This window comes from Caloenas nicobarica, chromosome Z (assembly GCF_036013445.1).
Source record: "Caloenas nicobarica isolate bCalNic1 chromosome Z, bCalNic1.hap1, whole genome shotgun sequence".
Lineage (NCBI taxonomy): Eukaryota > Metazoa > Chordata > Aves > Columbiformes > Columbidae > Caloenas > Caloenas nicobarica.
Window position 1 is genome coordinate 19,344,848 of NC_088284.1, and position 25,506 is coordinate 19,370,353.

The 25,506-nt window shown below is 42.9% G+C and overlaps 1 protein-coding gene, 1 long non-coding RNA gene and 1 other non-coding gene across 5 annotated transcripts in view; 1 reads left to right on the plus strand and 2 right to left on the minus strand.

Moving 5' to 3' along the window:
• ZFR (zinc finger RNA binding protein) overlaps positions 1 to 15,792 on the minus strand; it is a 43,865-nt gene extending 28,073 nt beyond the window's left edge. For all 3 annotated transcript variants that reach the window (XM_065656601.1, XM_065656600.1, XM_065656602.1), the window contains exons 1-3: positions 15,703 to 15,792; positions 15,344 to 15,428; positions 1,084 to 1,366 (exon numbers count right to left, since the gene is read on the minus strand). In XM_065656601.1, coding sequence (XP_065512673.1) covers positions 1,084 to 1,366; positions 15,344 to 15,428; positions 15,703 to 15,739 — 405 coding nt within the window. In that variant the 5' untranslated portion in view covers positions 15,740 to 15,792. The remainder of the gene's footprint in view (positions 1 to 1,083; positions 1,367 to 15,343; positions 15,429 to 15,702) is intronic.
• On the minus strand, positions 3,066 to 3,202 carry LOC136002643 (small nucleolar RNA SNORA66). Its single transcript, XR_010607938.1, has one exon. It is a non-coding gene; the product is annotated as a small nucleolar RNA SNORA66 (small nucleolar RNA).
• Positions 15,793 to 16,819: 1,027 nt separating the features above from the next.
• LOC136002432 (uncharacterized) lies at positions 16,820 to 23,373 on the plus strand. Its single transcript, XR_010607907.1, has 2 exons — positions 16,820 to 17,341; positions 21,158 to 23,373. It is a non-coding gene; the product is annotated as an uncharacterized LOC136002432 (long non-coding RNA).
• Positions 23,374 to 25,506: the final 2,133 nt, after the last annotated feature.

The window sequence follows — 25,506 nt, forward strand, 5'->3', positions numbered from 1 at the left end:
GGATGGCCTGGAAGCCACTATATGTATGAACATCTACTCTCTCATCCTCATCATATTCATGGTAAAGCATAAAGAGTTAATCGAATGAGGAGTAGCAAAGCATGAACTACTATAGCTGAAAGGCACCAAGATATAAAAATCATTTTTATTTCCAAGAAATGCAACAATAAAATCTATGTTCCATCCAACCAATGTAAAATGGAATTATTTTTATGTAGTTCAGGGGACTCTCTTTTCTGTCCAAATGCATCTAATAACTGACTTGGTAATTATGAGTACCCAAGCTACGAGAAAGCCTACTACGTTATGATTCATTACCATATGTAACAAATTATAAAAGCTGTAAAAAAGAACTGAGAACATGCAGCAACAGTGTTGCCCTTTTAAACAAACCAAAATACTAATTAGAATCTAGGTAATGTCTTGGTAAGTTTAGGACTAAAAAGTTTTTAAAATTATTACAAGACACATCCTATTTCAACATCCAAGATGAAAGCAGACAAACAGTTCCCTTTTGTGGATGGGAACACGAGGTTAGGCAGTGATCTCACAAAGGGTACCAAAAACTACCCAAAGGTTTGTTCCTGTCCTAGGACAATATTCTATTCTCATATGTTCGGTACTAAGAACTTGTGTGGCACTCAGGAATCTGACAAGGGAACTACTACTACCTCCACTGAAAAATTTATCTGAACAGTTTTTCCAGCTACGTCAGTTCCACGACTCAGTTTACTGCATGCCACTCGAACATTTAAGCTAGCTGAGACAAGACAGCACTACTCTTTTCAACAGTAGTTTCACAAAATCACTTGGAGATAAACATCAGTTCATTACTTATTGTGTCAATGTCTAGATCTTAGCTCCTGCACTACTAGTGCTGATAATCCTCTATATAGGACATATGAGACTGCAGCCACTTCACATTCTATCAGTTTTCGCTAAGTAATTTGACTTGTACTCAAACTGTGATTCAGAGAAGAAAAAAATATAAGTATTACCACATTCTCTTATCCAAAGAGGCCTCTTCCTTCTAACATATCATTTAAAAATCATGCAACAGAAGTTATTTTTTTTTTAACCCACCTGGTAATTCTGCGTAGTGACGGGAGGTGGTGGCGGTGGGGCTTCTTGTTGCCTCTGTGTGTAACCATAGTCCGTGGCTGTGTGTGCTGTAGGGTAGCCGCCGTACGCGGCAGCTGTTGCGGCAGCTGCAACGGCTACCGGGGCAGGCCTGGCTACCGCGACTGTAGCTGCTGCTGGAGCGTAGGCTGCAGTCACGGTGTGTGCAGCAACCGGTGCCTGGTGAACGGTGTAGCTAGCAACTGTAGTTGGATGGGAATAGGCTACACCCGAAGCTGGCTGCTGGCTATATTGGAAAAGGACAGTAAGTAAATAATTACATCAATCCAACATACTAAACTAATGCCTATGCATTTCAAAATCTCAGATTTGATTAATACTTGTCTGTTCTACAGACAGACCTGCAGCAGCTATCCACTTATGCATACACTTTAATCCTGCACTGTTGTTCAATAATATTTAAAAATCTTTATAAGGTTTCACATCTCCATAGCACTATTAAAAGGTAATTCAAAACCAACTCCATGCCTAGCAGAGAATTAGTATCCTGTATTTTTCAGAAGAAAATGAAAAATAAAATCTCACATGAAACAAACATACTCAGTGGCACAATGGAACTGTACTGTTATGCTCAAGACCAAAAGGAATAAGAAGTTACAGCATTTTTTCCCACAATATTCTCTCTGACATAACTACCAGAAACAATCCACTTTTTAACTATAGACACCATTATTTTTGCAAAACACATTTCCATAACTCCCTTGTGGTTATAGTAATTTTTATTAATTTTTATTAAAATTTATTTTGTCATTTTAACTAAAGCAGAACCCACTAACGTCAATACATTAAAAAAAAATTCTTAGAGCAGAGATGTAGAAAATTTCATTACTACTGGACTTCCACGCCTGGACTCCACCTTCTGCCCATCATAGGCCCAATTGCTTAAAAGACCACTTGCATTCCATCCAAATTTAATTCAGTTGTGAGTGATACTCACAATTACGTTTCATTTTATTTTCAATTTCTCAGGACAACAACAGAAAGAAAACACCCTGAAACGCTTTGGTGTAGCTCCCACCACTGCTTGAAACAATTCCTCCTACTTGACATACATAGGAAGACTCTGTTTTGTCAGTTTAAGGTGAGAAATTGGACTCCATCAGAAAACTCAGGAAGACTATTTTATGATGGTAAAAGTGAGTGACAGTCTATAAAATAAGACTGCATTACCTACATATCTAAGAGTACAGAAGTGTAAAATAGTCACAAATTCAGAGGTAATTATCATTATCATATATATCTACTAAAACCACAGAAAACTGAGAAAACAGAGAGCAGATTGTTCAGCTCAGGCTGCAGTTGAACACATCACCAGTCCAATCCTGCCAAAGGAAAAGCCTTGCTCCATCCTACCTCCACTCTTACTCTTCCCTCCTCCCACACAGAAACCCCAGCTGTGCTGTCTTATGCCACCCCTGGTGCTAGTCCTGCTACTTGTCAGGATACTCAAGTGCACTGACTTAACTCATTAATCTAGCAGAAAATGGTGAGAATGGTTTTTGCTGGGCTCGTTTTCTAACATGGTAGAAGTGTTCGAAACATTGGAGCTCACGAAACAAGTTTGCCAAGTGCCAGAACCCACATAAATTACGCATAGGGAAACGGGAAAAAAAAAAATGAGAGGAGGAGAAAGAACAGGGACCTGTCCAGGAAGCATTAATTTGGCTCTTCCAAGTTTCATGAAAACATTCTCAAGTTAGTATTACAAAATATGATACATTGCTCACAACGCACTATGAAGTTACAGTACCAGCCAGTTTATTAAAGAAAATGCTTTTGTTCTCAGAATATACATGACTAAAGCTACCTGACATTTGTCAGTATTTAATATTGTGAAGAGGATTATGATCATTATCAGCAGGACTATTAATAAGATGCTGGTACAGACAGTTTCACTTCTCCTGTGCTATTTTTGTATTGAAATTTCTTATCATGGTATAGAATTAACAGCCCAAATAATTTGGTTTCTAAGGCCAGTACAGTTCTATGACCATGTTTACTTTAGCAAACCTGTTCCCCTTGCTTCTGCAACATCATGCAGAGCTAGTGATCGAGTTTGCAAGGCTACAAGAAAAATATTCTAGAATTGACTGCTCCATCCTTTTTAAAACTTGTGTTACATTATGTTACAGAAATTCATGGTGACATCTTTTCTAAATTTATCACATTCCCTTTTCTCCCCATGGTCTTACTGAAAACCTTTTAGCTGTGTCCAGTTCTGGGCTCCCCAGTTTAAGAAGGACAAGGAATTACTGGAGGGAGTCCAGCAGTGGGCTACAAAGATGATGAGGGGCCTAGAGGACCTTTCTGATGAGGAGAGACTGAGAGCTGGGTCTGTTCAGCCTGCAGAAGAGAAGGCTGAGAGGGGATTTCATCAATGCTTATAAATATCTCAAGTGTGGGTGTCAAGTGAATGGGACCAGACTCCTTTCAGTGGTGCCTAGTGACAGGATGAGGGGCAACAGGCACAGACTGAAGCACAGGAGGTTCCACCTAAACATGAGGAAAAATCTCTTTGCTTTGAGGGTGCCAGAGCCCTGGAACAGGCTGCCCAGAGAGGTTGTGGAGTCTCCTTCTCTGGAAACATTCAAAACCCGCCTGGACACATTCCTGCGTGATCTGCTCTGGGTGATCCTGCTTTAGCAGGTGGGTTGGATGAGATTATCTCCATAGGTCCCTTCCAACACCAACCAGTCTGTGATTCTGTGATTAAAATGACCAGACATTTTCATGTCATTAATTTATATCAAAATATTTTTGTGCCAACTTCTTCATTTAACTTACAAGAGTTTTCATCCTTCTTTGATAATTAGCGTCTCATCACATTTGCTGAGATGAACCTACCTCCTCTTAGATTATTTTGCCAGGCTGCCTATTCCACTGATCTTTCTTGCAGTTCACCTTTGCACCTATATCAGTACTATTCTTCTTTCTTGACTACAGGTGGCAAGAACCACACGCATCGTTTCAGATGAAGTTTCAGCTATGCTACCCGCTCTACTGTAGACCGTGCTCTCCTTCCAAACAGTCTAGCTTCCCCAGAGTAGCTTCTTGTAAAGTTACCTGTGTGTTGACAGTATTTGCCTCACATCAAATATCACGACACGTCATACTAATAACGAACACTAAGCAAGACTCAGAACCAATCCCTAAGGAACTCCACTGCAATTATTCTTATTTGATAATTACTCATCTAATTTGTCTAACTGTACTAATACTACTAAGCACCTCTACCACTCTCTACAATTGTTTTACTGATCTCTACCTTAAGTAATAACTCTCCCTACTGCACCACATCAAGTATTTCAATTTAATCCAAATAAATAAGACTCCAAAAGATTTACACACGTGATCAAGCTATTAGAGCAACAATGAAATACAGTATGTCAGCTGAGCCATGGTAGCAAACCACATGCGTATTCTTTACCACAACAAAGTAAGTAATTCTATTCAGCTTAATCCCACAACACAGCGGGGAAAAAATTGAACCAAATTACTCTGTATGTTCTATGGGCTAAGGGCATGCAAACAGGTACCGTAGCACTGAAGACAGAGAAGCTAAATCATTGACCTGGTAACTTAGCCAGTTTTCTTTGTAGATCCATTCTTCTCTTCCCCCAAATAAATTCTAATATCCTTACAAGATATTTGAGTTCAAGGAATTCCAGCTCTCTTCATATGAAAAGTCTCTCAGTCCAACTGCCTTTATTCACCCAGTGGAGCTTAAGAATCATAGAATAATTTCAGTTGGAACAAAGATTTGGAAGTCATCTGTTCTAACTCAGTGCTCAAAGCAATTTTGAAGTTATATTAGGTTTTTCAGGGCTTTGTCCAGTCAGGTTTGATGATCTCCAAAATGGAGATTGCAAGACTGCTCTAGACAACCTGTTCCAATGTTTGAGCACACGTCAAGAATTTTTCTTTAGCTTATAAAAGCTGCAAAAGCAAATAAGTTCTAGACCAACATCTGCATACATAAGTCCAGTTTGTGACCATTCAATTCAATGTAACTTCATATTACAATTGTTACGGAGTTTTTATTTCAAAATAAGCAATATTCTTGAAGAAGTTATAGGTGAAGAACTTGGCAGCTTCAAATCATACTCTGCCGTATTGTTGTAATATTACTTCCTCTGTCATAAATTTTCATTCAAAAGGAAAATATATTATTAATACCGCACCTATTTATTTTGCAGATCATAATAATAACAGTGCTTCTCCACCAAGATGACCTTAATTTCAATTTTCTAGGAACAAAACGCATTCTTCAATGCTCATCTTCCAGTTCGAATTTGTTACACTGTGTTTTCACCACCCCAGACAGAGCCAGTTCACAGTCTTCATGCTGCACTCAACTGCTCTGCTCCACGGTCTGTAGATATACGACGTTTCATTCAACTACAGAAGGTTATTTCCAGCACCTTACCTGAAGTGTTTTGTTTCTCCTTACCTGCCCTAAACTCCTACATGCATATTCCTATTTCCCCACACTCTTTGCCTCCTCCTCTCAAATATGCTTGCGTCCATTCAAAAGTTTTACAGCCTAGCGTACACCCAGCTCGCTCTCATCTTCCACATCCTATCTAAGTAACGTCAGGATTGAGAGAATTAATTCTTTGTTTGCAATTATCATATTACAGTGAAAAGTATTTTTTGTGAAACACCTTTGACTTGAATCTTTGAATACTACCTACTCTAATTTCTACTGACACTTATGATGGGAAATACTGACATTTCTGATGCATTAGCACCAGAACAAGTGCTACATATAATATTATGAAATACCACTATATTAAATCTCCTACATGAGATCGAATGCAGTGAGCAGTGACTGTGTATGTTTCTCCACACTAATCTCCAATTCCATGTCAATTTGAGTTTCTAATGGATAGGGTGCCAGACTGTCTCACAATCCTGCAGAATTCAACCCAGAGCAAAGGCCATAAGAAAAATTAGTCTTGTCGACAGTGCTGTCTGGTGTCTGAAACTCCTTTCAGTAAGTCAAAGTATGTCTTCCCAATGCAGGTCCGTGTTTTGCCCTGGTACTTTGCAAACTGGAGGTAAGAGTAACACTGCAACTGCTTTCATAGTATCAGCATTTGATATTGCTGCATGCACTGGGAATTGTGATTCCGAAACAGTATAACATGTAAAAAAACCATCTTCTCATTCCCACAGTCTCCACTCCAAAACACTGAGGCATCAAAGAGTTATGAAGATCTCCTGGCCCAATTCTGCACCACAAAATCAATTAAGCCATAGTATAGCTTTAAAAAAAAGTATGTTTTTAGGTAGATAGCCAGGAAAATTCCAGCCTGAACACTTACATTTGGCCAAATTGTATTTAAACACGAGCAACAAAAAGTCTTAGCCATCACTACTCCATACTAGTTATTAAAATAACTAGATTAACTTCATAATTCTGTTGGTAACTTTAACTCCCCTTGTCAAAACCCAGGATATTCAAGAAGTAACTAAAACCTTTTTCTGAACTCCACAAAGATCTTCAACAAGGAAATCGTAGCAGTGTTTTTGATACAGAAAAATAAATATGGACTTCCAAAGTGAAAAAAAGCTGGCAGCGCACTTAAAATTAAGTCAGAAACTGGCTAGGGTGCAGAAATTGCTGATAAACAGCAATTAATCAAGTGTTGGTGTCCACTTAGCAAAACACCATTCTGCAGTTCCAAAACCACACAGGTTTTTCTAACTTCAAGAGCCATATAACATAGGTTTGTACATGAGCAACATTATTTCACAAAAAAAAGCTTAGATGAGAACTTGTTATAATTATTAGATCTAATATAGCACAACTCTCACTTGTTAGTTACTTTTATACAGCAACACTGACAGAACATCTGGATTTCCTGTGATGTATCAGCCCACGAATGACAGAGAATTAAAAGCGATTAAGAAACAAATACTGAACTCTTTTCTGAAGAACACTTGGCTCGTGTCCTTTTTCCTTTCCATCTATTGCCCTTTTCTAGTAAGAAAGTGGGTTTTTTTTGTAAAAAGGTAAATTTAAAGTAGAACGCTTTATGTTTTACATATTAACAATATTAAAAAAATACACTGCTTTGATATAATGCTTTCAACTTTGCCAGTTAATAACTTCAGATGACTTAAGATCGTAAGATATTTTATACATTAAGGTATTTGTGGAGTAAGTCACATGTTACAAAACTTAATACAGTATCTGTAGTTATTGTCAGAGGAATACATTTTCAGGAAAAGGCAGCCTATTTCCATATAAGATACATAGCACATAAAAAGTATATATAGAGGAAACACATAAAAGGTTCCCTGTAAGCCTTCCTTTCCATCACACCGACTGATTTAATTTTAACACAAAAATGAATTGTAACTCGTGTGCACGCAAGCCAAAGAAAAACAAAAATGCTGATCTCCAGTGCATCTCCGTACTAACAATCAACACACACACACTAATGCTGCTGCTACTCCAGCTGTGTTTAGGGTGCTGAACACTGAAAATTCTTTCTAGCAGCAAAGATATTAATTTTTTTTTTTTAGTTTTCTGTAGAGTGCTATTTTGACATAGAGTTAAGATCAGGACTAAAACCAAGTTTGTCTCTATCCAAACTGCAAGTTTCCTTAGAAATTGCCATTTTAAAACATAGTTCTTGCAGGGGTTTTTTTCATTTAAAGCAGTGATTTTCAGGCTGGCTTAGCACAACATTTAAGCTACTCTTAAAATAATTTTTACAATACAAATACTTTGTACTAAAAAAAAAATGACTAAGGCTTATTTTTCGAAATCTAACTTTTAAGAACATCTGAACATTTTAGCATTAAGGAAACCATATTTGTTGAGACCTAACTGCCAGATTTCTTGAAATTTCACAGATTATTCCGTTAGTAGCAGAACAGCAAAACCCACAGTTTTGCAGTTTTTCTATCAGGGATATGAAGACTGAAACAACCCTAACCCTAAAAAAACTGAAAGAAGCACAACAATCTGCTGTTTCTTCAGATCCAAACTTAGGAAGAGGCACTATTGAATAAGTGGTCAGATGACAGTTCAGGTGTGTTAACAGAACCTGGGCAAAGAAAACGAAAAACAAAGTAATGATAATAATGATAATAATGATAATAATGATAATAATGATAATAATGATAATAATAAGAGCTTTTTTCCTCCTAAACACACTTAACAATAAACCGCACAAAATGGTGAAATGAAATATTGCACTACAGACTACAGTAAGTTGCACTTTAGAAGTGACTTTTGTTTTTCTAGGGCCTGTCACTCACTATGGGCATAAAATTCTGATGAGGACTGAATATATATTTTTAGAACTTTAATGAAAATCATATTTCCTATTATTACCACTTTGTGAACAGAACATTATTTGTAACCCAGTTCACTAAGAATCCAAATTGAGGTCTGAAGGCATGCAAATGTGCAACCCCCTCTTGAATTCCGTTGGTTTTCAGCTTACGTAGATCAAAATTTCAGCAGCTCCAAGTAATGTGTTCTATGATTTAACTACCCACAGCCTAAGACAGACAGTTCTCTGCAGCAATCTTGAGTTTCCCTTCCTCTTGCTTGTTTCTAAAAACATCCTTGCATCATTCCTTCACAAACAAAAAATATGGATCACTACTGGATAGCTAAACCATATACTATCAATAAATCACCTCAAAGACAAATATCCTCATGTTTTCAATTCACCCTTACTGCTTTGTTGATCTTCACATTTAGTCTCATGACCTGATTTAAATCCAACTAAATTCTTCAAGGTTTTCCCCACTGTACATCACAATGTAACTGCAAGTGCCTGTAACAGTGACACGACATATGCTCTGTACCTACCTTGCTTTACTCAGTTGCACACAATGGACTGCGCACTGCCTATACTGCTTTTTTCATTATCAAAACATTGATTTTATCTACGTCTAGTCAACAACCATGTTCACAATGATAGCTTGCAAGATAAAAAGAACTGAGCTTGAGATGTTACCTCTGTCTGAAAAATACCAATTACGAACATTTCCCCTGTCAAAATCACAGAATCAAAGATTGGCTGAGGTTGGAAGGGACTGCTGGAGGTCATCTGGAGTCCAGTCCCACTCAAGCAGGGCCACCTCGAGCCATTGCCCAGGACCATATCCAGATGGCTTCTGAATATCTCTGAGGATGGAGACTCCACCACTTCCCTGGGAAACCTGTGCCAGTGCTCAGTCACCCTCACAGTCAAAAAGTGTTCCCTGATGTTCAGAGGGCACCTCTTGTGTTTTGGCTTGTGCACATTGCCTCTGTTCCTGTCACTAGGGACCACTGGAAAGAGCCTGGCTGTGTCCTCTTTGCACCCTTCCGTCAGGTATTTATATACATTAAGAAGATGCCCCACTCAGCTTTCTCTTCTTGTGGCTAGGCAGTCCCAGCTCTCCAGCCCTTCCTCAAAGGAGAGGTGCTCCAGTCCCTTCCTCATCTTTGTGGCCCTTTGCTGGACTCTCTCCACTATGTCCATGTCTCTCTTGTACTGGGGAGCCCAGCACTGGACACGGGACTCCAGATGTGGCCTCACCAGCGCTGAGTTTGAGGGGCAGGATCACCTCCCTCGACCCACTGGCCACACTTTGTCTAATGCAGCCCAGGACACCGTTCGCCTTCTCTGCGGCAAGGGCCCGTTGCTGGCTTGTGTTCAACTTGGGTTTCCACTGGCACTCCCAGGTCCCTTTCTGCCAAGCTGCTTTCCAGCTGTGTGGCCGCCAGCACACATTGGTGCAAGGGGTTGTTCCTCCCTGGGTACAGAGCTTTGCACTTTTTCTTGTTGAATGTCATGAGATTCCCGTCAGACCACTGCTCCAGCACGTTAACGTCCCTCTGCATGGCTGTGTATCCCTTTGGGACATCACCCACTCCTCCCTGTTCTGTGTCACGAGCAAACTTGGTGAGAGTACACTCTGCTCCATCATCCAGATCATTAATGAAGATGTTAAACAGAAAAAAATGCTAAAATTGGCAAGCTCTCTATAAAAGGAAAGAAACTTCAGTAGTATGGAAAAAATGTACTTGATGCTTAAAACATTCTATATTTCTTGCGTAAGCTACTACTTTGCTTTTCTAGTACCAATAATGCAATTACACTTTAACTACCATGGCTGCATTTTAGGAGCAGACAAAATTTTACACAGAATTTAACCCCCCAGAGTTAAGTGTCCAACCATCAATCCCTTTTGAGGTTACAACTACTAAGGAGGTAACTACACCATTAACAGAAAACCTTCCCCAAGTGCTCGGTTCCTAAAAACATGAGCCTGCTGCAAATTTCAACTATTTGGCAGACCTCCCTCCTAAAAATGACGAAGGCTTCTCTGATTATTGAGGCACCTTTCCTCCCCAATTACCACCACCTCCTCCAACCCCCATCATTACTCAACTGCAATACTGGCACACAGCCCACAAGAATGAACCCAGAGCCTCTTACTGTCTTTCTAAAGTTGGCACAACTCCTTTGAGAGTGGGACCTCACTGATTTGAAAATAAGTCTATCAAAATCTTTTTACAAAGAGCAGTAGGTTACTGGAGGCTTCCTGTGTACATGAAGTAAGCTAGAACAGCAAGTTTAGGACAGCACTTCAGACTTAACATCAGTTGAACAAAAGAGTATCAGCATCATGAAGCTCTATCATATTCAGTTAAGAATTTTTTGCTAAAAACAAATATGCTTTAATATATGATGCAACTCAAGATACCATGGGCATAAAATTCACAGAAAGCAAGGATTTGTAGTTGTTATACTATGATATAGGAACATTCATCTAAGACTGATTACTTTCATTCCCCATGCATTTTAGAGTGGGTTGCATATAACACAATATTGTAAGATGAACAAATGTTTTTCTTAATGTAAGTTTAAGCCCAGTAGTACATTTTCACTTCAGAATAAGCTATAAGTCCTACTCAGTACTGTCCTTTTCTTTGTGTTGTCCACCAGCACAAGTCTGAATTCTACTTAGTGATACTGCAAGCTTGGGCTAGTAGACCTGTGTGAATTACAGCCCTAATGTCTCTGAAAGGCTGAATACTTTTGAAACCAGTATCTAGTTGAAAAAGAGGTAACTGGGGCAGACACTGAAGACAAAAGTAAAGTTAATTAGAAGTACTAGCAAATGCAAAAAGAACAGTCCATGTCCAAACAATTCCCAATAGCCAACTTACACATCCACAGCATTTCACCATCCTTTGCTGTTCTGCACCAGCCTCAAATATCCTATAACATCACACACTGCGCCTAAATGCCAAACAAGCTATAACTGCTGGAGTTCGTTTCCATATGGCTGCCCAGAAGACTGCATCTTAACCTAAACTCACAGGCACTGTGGTTTGCTCTAGACCTGAACTGCTAATATTGCCTTTACCTGGGAAGTCTTGCCATATTTAGTAACAGAGCAATTAAAAAACTCAACAAATCACCCCAAACTACCCAAGAATCTCCTGTCTGTGATCTGTCTCATTAGAGAAAGCACACAGTACGAATATTACTAAGATGAAACTCAGACACTCAAAGATTTTTCTCTTCTTAACAGAACCCAAAATCCTAACAATTTAATGAGACTACCACATTTGCACACTTCTCTGTCCAAACATTTTTCAATGCCCCTATCTCTCCACCAGCATTCCCACATTTCCATCAGCCAGCTTCAGAATAAAAGCATAACTAAGCCTCTCTCCAGCACTGAATCAAGAATGCCAATACTTCTTAAACATTAAAGACAAGCCAATATTCCATTGTTTATTTCAAACAGAAGAGACACACAGTAGTTCAGGTGACCTACAGAGAACACACATACACAAACAAAGTAGGACCAATATCACCAATTCCACATTTATTTCAGGCTTCTAAACAGATGGATTAATACAGTTACTCAAATAAGTAACAGATGAAGTTTGTACTGCATGCAGGTTTATAACCTTAGGCCCTAATACCACCACTAGCAGAAAGCACAGATTGTAAAGGTATTGCAATCCTCTGAGAAACTTCCTCTATTGGTATTTGCATGACCTAATGCTTTTCTCATTAAGTCATGATATTATTACTGGGTAGTGCACACAAAGAATTTTGAATGAGCGGGTGGCAGGAAATTTTATGCAGTGACAACACTGAAAGGAACAAGAATGCTTCTAATCCATTATTTAGAGGTTTGAAAGGTACTTAGCTCTTTTGCTGCCTTTGATTAAATATGAAGCAAGTTAAGAGGGGGATCTAGATAGACTGGAGCACTGGGCAATCATTAACGGGATGAAATTTAACAACTCCAAATGCTGGATTCTGCACCCAGCACAGCGCAGTGCTGGGCACCAGTGCAGACTGGGAGAGGGGTGGCTGGAGAGCAGCCCTGCAGAAAGAGACCTGGGGGTGCTGGTCGACAGCAGCTCAACATGATCAGCAGCGTGTGCCCTGGCAGCCAAGAGGGAAACCCCATCCTGGGGAGCACCAAACATGGGATAACCAGCGGTCAGAAGAGGGGACTGTCCTACTGGATTCACCTTGAGCACTGTGTGCAGCTCTGAGCCCACCATTTAAGAAGGACGCGGAAGTCCTTGAATGCGTCCAGAGAAGAGCAACACAGCTGCTGGAAAGGCTGAAGGGATGTCCTGTGAGGAGTGGTTGAGGACTTTGGGCTTGTCCAGTTTGGAGAAGAGGAGGCTGAGGGGCGACCTCATTGCTCTCTACAGCTTCCTGAGGAGGGGATGTGGAGAGGGAGATGCTGAGCTCTTCTCCCTGGGATCCAGTGACAGGACACGTGGCAAACATTCAAAGCTACATCAGGGGAGGTTCGGACTGCACATGAGGCAGCATTTCTTTACCAAACACTGGAACAGGCCTCCTGGAGAGGTGGTCCATGCCCCGAGCCTGTCAGTGCTTAAGGGGCATTTGGACAAGGCCCTGAAAAACCTGCTGTAACTTCTGGTCAGTCAGTCCTGAAATGGTCAGGCAGTTGGAGCAGATTATCGTTGTAGGTCTCTTCCAGCTGAAATATTGTATTGCCCTCCTAAAAAAACTTGGTGTTTTGAGCAACTTTTTAAAAAAACACGGAGTATTCCTGTGGCTAGAATTTTTCTTTTGGTAGATTTACGAGGCTGACTTATGTATTACCTATGTAGATAAATATCCATTTGTTTATCTATTATCCTGGTTTCTAAGAACGCAATAATTTTATTACTCTCTAAACTGTTATTTCAAATACCGGTAACAATAGTACAGGACTTGTTGCAATACTAAATCTTTTTACTATCTTCCTCTGCCACTAACATCTCTTTCTCAAATATGTTGGACTGGAATACACATTTTGTAGCACTCTGCAAACAACCTACTAAGGACCTGCCAAGACTGCTTCATGAAGGTAAGTTCCCTTTCAGACATTTTAAGTGAGTCTTCAGTTTTCTGCTCAAAATATTAAATTAATTCTTATTAAAGGGCTGCTTTAACACTGATTGCTGTGTCTCTTCACTTTCAGATGTGGTAAATATACAAACCATTTGTAGGATGCAGAGTGTTTTACTAATAGCATATGAAATAGTATCTTGCATTGTGATAGCAAAGGAAAAAGCTTATTTAAATTAGTTTTTCCATTTTCTCAAGGACACATTTAGGATTAACTAAGACAACAAGTTTTGAACTTGAACATTATCCCAATTATATGTTTTTATATCGCAATTGAAACAGAAATCTCAAACAAGTTGTTCACATTTGTTAAGTCTAGAGACCACCTCAGCTCCATAATAAAAGGAATAATAATTTAAAAAATTCGTCTCCACTTCAAAAATGCAGATGCATGGATCTCAGATTGTTATTAAAGGTAATATGCTTACTTACCAAAAAAAAAAAAAAAAGGCCAAAAAGAAAATCCTATTCAGAAACTCCTTCATACCCCATGAAACCCAGTTTCAAATTTCACTTTAACTGTCAAATAAAACATAAACATGCTGTGAACACCTAAGCATAAAAGAACTAGAAGGCAGACACATTTAATCCTCTCCTTCCACTATCAAGCATTCGAGTAAATGAAAGTTACATCAATTTCCAGGAAAAAACAGATAGAAAGAATAGATTTGGAATCATTCCAAGACCTCTGTAAAACTGTATATTCCTGAAGCTATGCAGGTATGCAATTTTGATTAGCTAATTAACAGTACCACACATCTGCACTCATTTGTTAATAACTTCTCGTATATTTGCTTTATTCTTCTGTTTTTTCTGTTAACCAAGACATAGGAATCAAGGAAGGTCTGTATTACAGATTTATGAAATGAATAACAGATCCAAATATGGACTTTAAAGTGCTACTTCAACACAAGCCAAAAATGTGAAGACGTTCCTGATTGTATCTCTTTTTTCCCAGATTAAGTGATCTGATTTCAGAAACGTGAGATAATAGATGCTACCGATTACTTTTTAATATGCTGATGCATAATTTGGATGCACAAAAACTGCAAAGATACAAACACTTATGGCAGTGTGTCTATAAAAGTTGTACAGTTACAGGTCCCCAAGCTCCAGTATAAGACCTGCTCCTAGTCTTGTATATTCAAAGTAGGAAATCTTTTGAAAAACGTGCCTGGCCCTGAAAGTACCTTCTCTGCTTTCGTAGATAATTAATTATAACATTGCTTCAGTGGAATGAAGTCCCCTGTATTTTCTGGTGCTTCAGCTCTTCCCATATCCCTCCAGTCTCCAACAGGTAGAGCTGATATAATTCTAACCTGCTTTAAAAAGGATTCCACCCTCCCACGCCGACATAAGCGAGGGCAAAGGCTCGGGGAGCAAGCCCCATCTTCCCCGAAGCTGAAGGAGGAGAAGGGCCCAGAGGAGGCCGGCGGTAACTCACTGGTCGCGTTGACGGCAAGTGGCCATTTTAATTTAGGGGCCTCGGGACCTGACGCCGGCGCTGCGTCTCCTCCTCCATCGCGGTGCCCAGCGCCACCTCCCCACCCTCACACCCCCGGGGATGCAGGGAGGCCCTTACCGGCAGGATCACAAAACACGGCCGCGGGCGGGGCGGACACGCAGGAGGGTCCGGGCACAACCCTCCCTGACGAGGGGGTGCAGCGGGCAGGAGCGGCCCCGAGCGGCGGGGAGACGCCGGTCAGGGACCGGAGGCCAAGCGGGGAGAAGGGGCTGCGGGCGCGGACAGAGGGTGGGGCGGGGCAGGGAGGGGTCGCGGTGGTTACCTATACTGGGCAGCAGCCCCGCTATGGGTGAATCCAAAGTAGTTGCCGGTGGCCATTTTGGCATCTTCTCCCAGCCGGCTGGGCACTGTGGCGACGGTAACCAAAAGGCGGCGGCGGCGGTCGGGGCCATGACAGGAGGCCCGGGCAGGAGGAGGGGGGAAGAAGAGGCGGGGAGGGGGGAAGAGAAAGGGACAGACAGACAAGGGACAGAAAGAGCGCACGAGCGACAGGTCAGACACGGCGCCTCAGAACACCCCCCTCCCCTCCCTTCCCCCCCCCGCGCCCCCGCCCCGCGCGCGGGCCGCACCCCCTCCCCCTCCGCGCGCGCGGACACACACACCCCGAGCGCCGTTACTCACCATAGGTGAACGAAACTACCGGGCATATGGGAATCATGAGTCCGAGCTGGCTGCGACAGCGGCGGCTGAACTCTCAACTCTCACCCCCCCCCTCCCTCCTCCTCCTCCTCCTCCTCCTCCTCCTCCTCCTCACCGCCGCGCTCGCTCCCTTCCCCCCACCCACCTACGGCGACAACGGCGAAGTGCGGCCGGGCCGGAGCTGCGCGCACGCGCGGGATGTGCGGGGCCGCTGGGAGTTGTAGTCCGGCCCGCGCCCGCAGAGCAGCGCGCTGGGAGCCGCCGCCGCGCCCGAGGCGCGTGTCCCCGCGTGCGCATGCGCGGGATGTGCAAAGGCTCCTGGGAGTTGTAGTCCTGCTCCCCGGGGCCCAGCCACCATGGCGAGCCACTCCCAAGGGAGCGCTGCTCGTAGCGCCGCCTGTCCCCGTCCTCCCTCTGTTGTCCCCGTCCTCCCTCTGTTGTCCCCGTCCTCCCTCTGTTGTCCCCGTCCTCCCTCTGCTATCCCCTGCTCCGCACCCTCACCATGGACCACCCCCATGGTCCACACCCGAGGACTCATATTGCAAAGACAGGGTCGGTTTCTCATTCTTCCCTGCAAAAGCACAGCATGCAGCAGTGAGCGGCTCCAGTAAGAGAAGCCCAGGCGAAGCAGGTCACCACCCCCACTTCCCCATAATGGTGTTTGTCCCTGTGGTTCAACCCTGTGGTCCCTCGTGGTTTAACCTGAGCTAGCACTACAGCCACCATAGCTGCTCACTCACCCTCTCCCCAAACCCCGAATAGGGGAGAGCATCACAGAACCACAGAATGTCAGGGATTGGAAGGGACCTCAAAAGCTCATCCAGTGCAATCCCCCCGCCGGAGCAGGAACACCCAGATGAGGTTACACAGGAAGGCGTCCAGGCGGGTCTGAACGTCTCCAGAGAAGGAGACTCCACAGAATCCAAAGGGAGAAACTTGGACTGAGATAAACACAGTTTAATAAAACAACAAAATACTAATACACTACTAGTAAACACATGTATATTGTAATAGACTCATATTGTAAATTTGTTGATCAAACCGGGTGAACAAAATATGTTGCCATGATTGCCTGGTGGCGGGGGGGGGAACGTAATGGAGTTATGTGGGGGAAGTGTGCTGCGCATGCCCGAGGGAGCGGGGTGGCAGCCCGCGGTGTGGAGGAAAACTATTGCCTTCCTCCCGCGACCCTCCAGCAACAGGACGCGCAGCGCAGAAGACATCGGACCAAGCCACGCCAGCCTGGAAATCCACCTGGAGACCGGAAAGTTATAAAAGAGGGACTCTGCGGGGGCGGGGAGCCGTTGGTGGAGCTGAGAGTCCCCGGCCGCCCAGCGCTGTTTTGCCTGTTTACTGCTTGCTTAATAAATTCTAATTGGATAATTAAGATCGGCGTACGGTTTCGCTTATAACAAATTTGGTGCCGTGACTCGGATAAAGGTTAACTCGGCTTGGACTCGGAACTCTGTGGGGGCGCCCCATCCTCGGATGGCCCCGGAGTAACGATATCCTTTCCGAGACCTTTACCTCCGAACCCTAAATTCGGTAAGCAGGCAAAAGAATACTGCAGCAGCCCGTAATTTTTTTGTGCACGAAGATCCGGACGAGGACTCCAGGGGGAGTAAGTATTTAAAGCGGTTCCGTTCGGTCGGGGTGGGTTTCCCGAAGTGCGCATGAACGAGACGCTCCCGAGGGGGGCGAGGTGAGTGCGGACCCCCCCGCCCCCGCCTCTGCGGTGCGGACCCCCCCGCCCTGCGGTGCGGACCCCCCCCTACAGTTCGGTTCTCATTGCCCGGGAGGGCGTGAGCCACGAACGAGGGGTGCGTGTGCGTGTGTGTGTGAGAGAAGGCACTTCGGAAGATGGGGCAGAAGAAAAGCAAGCCTTCTGACTCCATGGGGGAGCCCTAAGGTGGGGTTGCCCGGTATACTGCCAGATAGTCCTTTAGGCGAGGAAAAAGTAGAGAAAAAATGGCATGTTATTGTATGCAGGTATGGGGTGGTAAACAGATCAGGAGAGATCGCTTGTTTTGGCCCGTTTTTGGATCATTTGAGGACTGGATATGTCAAGCCTTAAACATATATGTAAATTCTAAAGAACCCTTCAGTTTAGAAGAGAGTGAATATGCTAGTTGATAGATAAGATCAGATACCAGAGTCCATGTGTTTGCTTTAAGCGAAAAGAACCCTAAGAAAAAGACCAAACACCCCAAAGAACTTCCCGCTCCTCGCCCTCCTTATGTTCCTCCTGCACCCGCGCCAGACCCAACCGCTTCTCCTCCCTCTCTCCCGACAGCCCCAGACCCAGATTCAGACTCTCCTAGTTCCCCCGAGGGGACTCAGAGAACTACGAGGAGTCAGGCTAGGAGAAAGAAGCAGTCAGAAAAGGGACTATACCCCTTAAGGGAAATAGCTATGGGAGGTCCGCAGCCTGGCATGGGTTTTGTGTCAGTACGTCTGAATTCAGGGGATGTCAGGGAATTTAAGAAAGAGATGGGGAACCTTTTAGAGGACCCCTTGGGAGTATCCGAATGGATATAATTATATTATAATTATATAATATAATAATATATATTATATTCATTTATTATATTCCAAAGCAGAATATAATTTGCTAAGGAGAGATTTGATGATTCAGTTGGGAATCAGTTTAGAGGCAAAGAACAAAGAGATAGCGGTAAAACTGTGTGTTCTGACTACGGAGGATGAAGCTAAAATTAATCCTGAAGTATGGTACACTCCAGACTCAGTAGGGCGATTAGATATCACTCCCTTTGAGGTCACTATCAAAAACCCAGAAGTCCCAATTAGAGTTAAGCAATATCCTATGTCACAAGAGGGCAGGCAAAGATTACAACCAGTAATCGAAAGGTTGTTGCAACAAGGATTATTGGAACCTTGCACGTCGCCCCATAACTCCCCCATTTTACCCATTAAAAAGTCAGACGGATCCTACCGCTTAGTGCAAGACTTAAAGAGAAGTAAATAAGAGGACCGTTACCCGATTTCTTGTAGTAGCCAATCCTTATGTTTTGTTAAGCCAGCTCTCCCCAGAGCTGAAGTGGTATAGCGTAATAGACTTAAAGGATGCATTTTGGGCCTGTTGTCTAAAGGAAGAATGTAGAGATTATTTTGCTTTTGAATGGGAAAACCCTGAGACACATAGGAAACAGCAGCTAAGATGGATGGTACTCCCGCAGGGGTTCACAGAATCACTAAATCTATTCGGGCAGGCTTTAGAACAAGTATTAGAGGCTTTCAAGTTAGACCCAGAAGTGACTCTAGTACAGTATGTAGACGACCTGTTGTTGGCAGGGGAAAACCAAGAAACTGTTAGGAATGAAAGCATTAGGTTATTAAACTTTTTGAGTTTGAAGGGGTTGAAGGTCTCAAAGTCCAAGTTAAAATTTACTGAAGAAGAGGTAAAATACTTGGGACACTGGTTAAGGAAAGGGACTAAGAAATTAGACCCTGAGCGAGTGAATAGGATCTTATCACTCCAGGTGCCTAAGAACAAGAGACAAGTAAGGCAGTTGTTAAGACTCTTAGGTTATTGCAGGCAATGGATTGAGAATTATAGTAGTAAGGTGAAGTTTTTGTATCAGAAATTAATGGGGGAGGGTCTAATGAAATGGAACCAAGATGATGAGCAAAGCTTAGAAAACTTAAAAACAGACTTAGTAAACGCTCCAGTACTAAGTTTACCCGATATCAGGTGGCCCTTTTATTTATTCGTAAATATGGAGGAAGGAACAGCTTTTGGGGTACTAACTCAAGAGTGGGCGGGGAAAAAGAAACCCATAGGTTATTTTTCAAAACTACTAGACCTAGTTAGTAGAGGATGGCCCACTTGCTTGCAAGCTATAGTGGCTCATGATTGTGTCCAATTGATAGAGTATCAGACCAAGATTAGAGAAGATTTAGAGGAAGAAGAACTACCAAATGGGGAAAAATTATTTGTAGATGGGTCGTCTCGAGTAAGAGATGGAAGGCGGAAGTCAGGATATTCCATAATAGATGGAACCACCCTAAGGGTAAGGGAATCCGGTCCCCTCGATGCAACTTGGTCCGCTCAGGCTTGTGAATTATAGGCAGTATTAAGGGCTCTGCAATTGTTGAAAAATAAGGAGGGCACCATGTTTACAGGTTGCAAATATGCATTTGGGGTAGTCCATACATTTGGAAAAATCTGGGAAGAACGAGGGTTAATAAACTCTCAAGGAAAAGGCCTGGTACATGAGGCCTTGATAAAACAAACTCTGAAAGCTCTAAGAGGACCCAAACAAATCTCGATAGTACACGTAAAAGGCCACCAAAGAGGCACCTCTGTACAAGTAAAGGGGAATAAGCTAGCTGATGAGGAAGCCCAGAGGGCTGCTTTATTGGTAATAAAGGAGGCAGAACAGACGAAAACTAAAACAAATAATACCGTGAGTTTCACTATTCAGGAGAACGAGGAACTTGAACAAGCAGGGGTCACTGAAAAGGAAGGGAAATGGTTACTCCCCGATGGAAGGGAAGTGATCCCAAAGGGGGCGGCATGGAGAATGAGAGAATTTCACAGGCAAACCCACTGGGGAGCACAGGCATTAGTAGACTAGTTTGGAACAAAATATCTGTGCAGAGGAATATATGATATAGCCAAGAGAATAGTTGGAGAATGCCTGACATGTCAGAGGGTAAATAAACAACAACTCAGAGAAAGGGTATATGGAGGGCACGAATTAGCCAAAAGACCCTTTGAAAAGATACAAATTGATTTTACCGAACTACTGAAGGCTGGTAAATAGAAATACCTCCTGGTCCTAGTGGACCACTTGACCCATTTTGTAGAGGCTTTTCCGGTGGCCCAAGCCACCATGAAAACTGTAGTCAAAGTATTATTAGAAAACATTATACCTCGGTATGGAAACATAGCAGTGATTGACTCAGACCGGGGGCCCCACTTCACCTCAAAGATAATCAAAGAAGTCCTAGGTCCCTTGGGGACTAAGTGGGAATATCACACCCCATGGCATCCACAAAGCTCGGGAAGGGTAGAAAGAATGAATGGTGAAATTAAAAAGCATTTGACCAAATTAATAATCGAAACCAAAATGAGCTGGGTAAAATGTTTGCCATTAGCTCTACTAAATGTGAGAACGCAACCCAGAGCAGACACTGGAATTTCTCCCTTTGAAATGTTATATGGAATGCCTTATGATTTAGAAATACCAACTGAGCACCCAAAGGTAGAAGAAAAATTATTGCAGGAATATATTGTGGGGCTCATGAAAAGAAGGCAAGAACTAATAAAGAAGGGACGGATAGTACAGAGGCCGCCCCTAGACATTGCAATACACAAAATTAAACCGGGAGATAAAGTATTAATCAGAACTTGGAAAGAATCATCTGTTAACTCCCTGTTGGGAAGGACCTTTTCTTGTTCTACTTACCACAGATACCGCAATCCGGACCGCTGAAAGAGGGTGAACTCACGCAAGCAGAATCAAGGGACCAATTCGGAGTTCTCACTGGGAGGCAACCGGGAACCCTGGCAACTTGAAACTTACCTTCTGGAGAAAAGCGGATGAGTGAAGCTGTCTTTTGTAAAAATCCTAACTGTATATGTTATCCCTTTGTATGCTATAGGTGCAAACTTTGTAAAGAAAAGTGGTGGGTCCATTGCTCCTATGGGTATTCCCCTAGCGGTATTTGCCACGAATGTTATAATTAGCTGAATAGGCATTACGAGTGGGAGTGGCAATTATAAAGGGGTCTAGCTAAAGTGAAGTGTGGAGCTTGGGAAGTGAAGAATAAAATCTGGGAGGCATATAAGTCAAGGTTGACTCAATATGAAGGAGGTTCCCCTGAAGAATACGACTGCTGCCAAGAAGATGGTACACCTCACTACTCTAAGCAACGGAGAAGGCAGAGGCGTACTGCTGTGGGGATTGGGGTTGCTGAACCACCTCCAGGAATGGCTCATGGGGCCCCTTGACTTACAACTCCCAAACCAAGCGGCCACAGGGCTTCTCCAAAGTCTCCCATCTCCCTTAAGGGATAAAGGTAAAAACCAAAATGATTATCTGGGCCCTTGGGATACCTGTCGCAAGGGCAGAATCACACCACTTTTCTTAAACCTAAAATTAAGTATATTGATATTACTATTGACAATGGGAATAGCGCAAGGAAAAGAGAGCCCCCATCAACCTTATAAATGGACGCTCTCTAGGTGGGAAGATAAAAAAATTATTCAACAAATAAGTGGAACTGGAAGCCCGAGCTTCACTCCAACCCTATGTCAATTAGTACCTATTAGCCCATGTTTAAACAAAAAGGGCTTCTATTTTTGTCCCGGTTCTAATCCTGGAAAAGGGTACTGTAATTACCCCAATTCTTACTATTGCGCTTATTGGGGGTGCGAGACCGTAGCCTCAGACTGGACCCCAGGAGGAGGTCAAGATAAATTTTTATCTGTGGGGTGGGGACCCTACGGATGTAAACCTCCTAAACGAGACTCCAGTGGAGGCGTAGTGACAGAAGGGGATTGTCGTTATATATATATAAACATATCCAACCCTCTAGATTCCACTTGGCAAATGGGAAAAACCTGGGGAATGAGGTATTGGGAGCCTGGTACTGACCGTGGAGGTCTTATTTTTATCAGAAGAGAAGAGATAACGCATGTACAAGCTATAGGCCCTAATTCAGTGCTTAAGGGGTCTAAGGTGGTATCTCCAACTAATACCACTCATATGGAAAAGGAAAATACCACTGAAGGATTCCAGGGGGAAGGAGACCAGGCGAGCCCCTTGTGGGATCAGAAGTAGTGTTGCAAAATAGAAGGGGGATGGACCTCCTTTTCTTACAGCAAGGGGGACTGTGTGCAGCCTTAGGAGAGGAGTGTTGTTTTTATGCAGATCACACTGGAGTAGTTAGAGACACCATGGCCAAATTACGGGAAGGATTGGAAAAACGGAAAAAAGAAAGGGAAGCTCAACAGAGTTAGTATGAATCCTGGTTCACACAATCCCCTTGGTTAACTGCTTTACTATCGACCATAACTGGACCTTTAATAGTATTAATGTTAATCTTAACCTTCTGGCCTTGTATATTAAATAGAATCATTAGGTTAGTAAAGAGTCAATTAGAAGCAGCACATCTAATGTTGTTAAGAAAACAGTACAAACACTTAGAAGGCGGTATTGCCGAGAAAGAAACCCCCATACTTCCTCTAGCCCGGGAGGCTATTGCACGGTTTGATCAACAAAAGGATAAAAACGGAAAGGGGGGATTGCAATAAACTCATATTGTGAATTTGTTGATCAAACCAGGTGAACAAAATATGTTGGCGTGATTGCCTGGGTCGGGGGGGAACGTAATGGAGTTATGTGGGTGAAGTGTGCTGCGCCTGCCCGAGGGAGCGGGGTCGCAGCCTGCGGTGTGGAGGAAAACTATTGCCTTCATCCCACGACCCCCCAGCAACAGGACGCGCAGCCGCAGAAGACATCGGACCAAGCCACGCCAGCCTGGAAATCCACCTGGAGACCGGAAAGTTATAAAAGAGGGACTCTGCGGGGGCGGGGAGCCGTTGGTGGAGCTGAGAGTCCCCGGCCACCCAGCGCTGTTTTGCCTGTTTACTGCTTGCTTAATAAATTCTAATTGGATAATTAAGATTGGCATATGGTTTCGCTTATAACATATGTTAGAAATAGAATATAAAATATACTCAATGCAGTTCCTCATGAACTCTGTTCACACCAAGCAGCCAATCCCAGGAAGCAGCAACTGGTCCCAAACAGCCAATCTTGGAGAGAGAAAAGAGGAAAAAGGCAGAAAGGCCCAGAGGTCTCTGCAAAATAGCAAAAGGTCAAACTAAACATCCTAAACAGAACTCCCTTGATCAGGTCTCCAAGAGCAAAGAGAAGAGCCAGAGATAGAGTGAGACTGGAAGATCCTGACTCCCCCTTAAATATGAAGCAGGACGCTAATGGGATGGAATACTCTCATTGACCGGTCTGGATGTCAGTCAAGCTCTGCCCCATCCATGCGCCCCTTCCTTGACGCCTCACACCTGTGGGCAGAGCGCTCAGAGTGTCCTTGGCTCTCAGACCAGAGCAATTAAAAATATTAACTCTATGCTGGGGTGTTATCGCTTCTTCTCAAACTAAGTCCAAATCATGACTGTGCTAGCTATGAAAAAGAAAGTTTTCTAACTGCATAAAGAAAACTAACTCATTTTCAGTCAAACCAGCACAGTCCCCATGCGCGTACTGCCCATGTCAGTGTTTACCGGCTCTCCCACACGGGCACATCCTCTGCTGAAGCCCAGCACATGCAGCAGGTACCCAGTCAGCACTCTTGCAAGGTCGCAGAGCTAGAAGGCAGCAGCTGCAGTTAGCACATGCATCCGAAGTTCACAGCAAGACCTTGAGCTTGTCTAAATTTCAAACTAGTTTCAAATTCCCCAAGGTGCCACGGCTGACGTGTGTCCACAAATTAATTCTGTGACAATTCCCATGTGCTTTTTGTGCACGTGAGGCTAAGCCTCACCTGTACAGGTGCCACTCATCTGAAGTTTCTAGGCACCAGCAGTCCATCGGGTTGCTCCTAAACACTGTTTGGCATCACAGTCAGTGCAGTAACCTCCCATGCAAAGCGACTGAATTTCCCCACGGCCCCATTTCACGTCCAGTCCTTGCCTCTCAGCAGCAGAGGCTTCTCAAAGCTATAAGCAAAGCAAAACTTAAACACTTGCATCTCATTTGTCTACTCTGTCTACGATAGGCATTTTTCCTAAACTAATCAAGACTTATAAAACACTTCTGGATTAATTAAAAAGTTACCATTTTAGAAGTACTTATTTTCCATAAGCCACACCTACTCAAAACACCCCTGCATGGCATCTCCCACAGTCCTCACAAAAGCAGGGGTTTCCCTTATCCCACAGCACCTGCAGTCATCCTAGGCAGTAAGACCTCAGTGAAGATGTTTTTCTTCATGAAACAAATTAGAAGATTAAAGTAATTTCCCATGTAAATCTTACATTATTGCAGCTGCGTATTAAGTATAGCTATTTAGGATGCCAACATTCACTCAACATAATTTGTTGGTCGTTATTATCAGTTTTAGGAACTAAATAGTACTGTACCTCTTGTTTGTTCTTATCCTAATCAAGCACAATAGGAAAAGGAACGTGTATGGGAAAAGAAATTAACTTCCAACATCTGTGGTGCACTTCTACTAAAAGTGCTTTTCTGTGAAGAAAGCAGCTATTGGGTGAAGACATTTAATTGCTACTGTTTACCAAAACAAAAGGCCTAATCCTGAAGTGATACAGAACAGCATTCTAGGATTTACACAAACCTTCTCTAGAAGAACATACAGGGCATGACCTCTGCCATGAGAACCTCAATGGACCCTGGAAACACAAATGGGAGATATCTATACACCCCCCTCCTCATTCTTATTAAAAATTGTTCAGAATTGGACCACTGGATCATGGTACTTGGACAAAAAGAAAACAGAAGTTTTCTTTGTTCCACTGTCTTTCAAGTTTTTCAAGTTATAAACCTTCCAAGATAATGATAAATATAAAGTATTCAATACACATTTAATTAAAAATATAAGCATCTATATGCACACAGACATTCACACAGCTTTTAACACTGCAGCATTACCCCTGTATTTTGCAAGTGCGTACGCCTGCAATTGCCTATTCCTTCTTCACTGATGAGTTGAATTTGGGATATTTACCCTCTTTTTGATCTTTGGGTCCACAATCTGAGGACAAAAACCCCTTTCTTA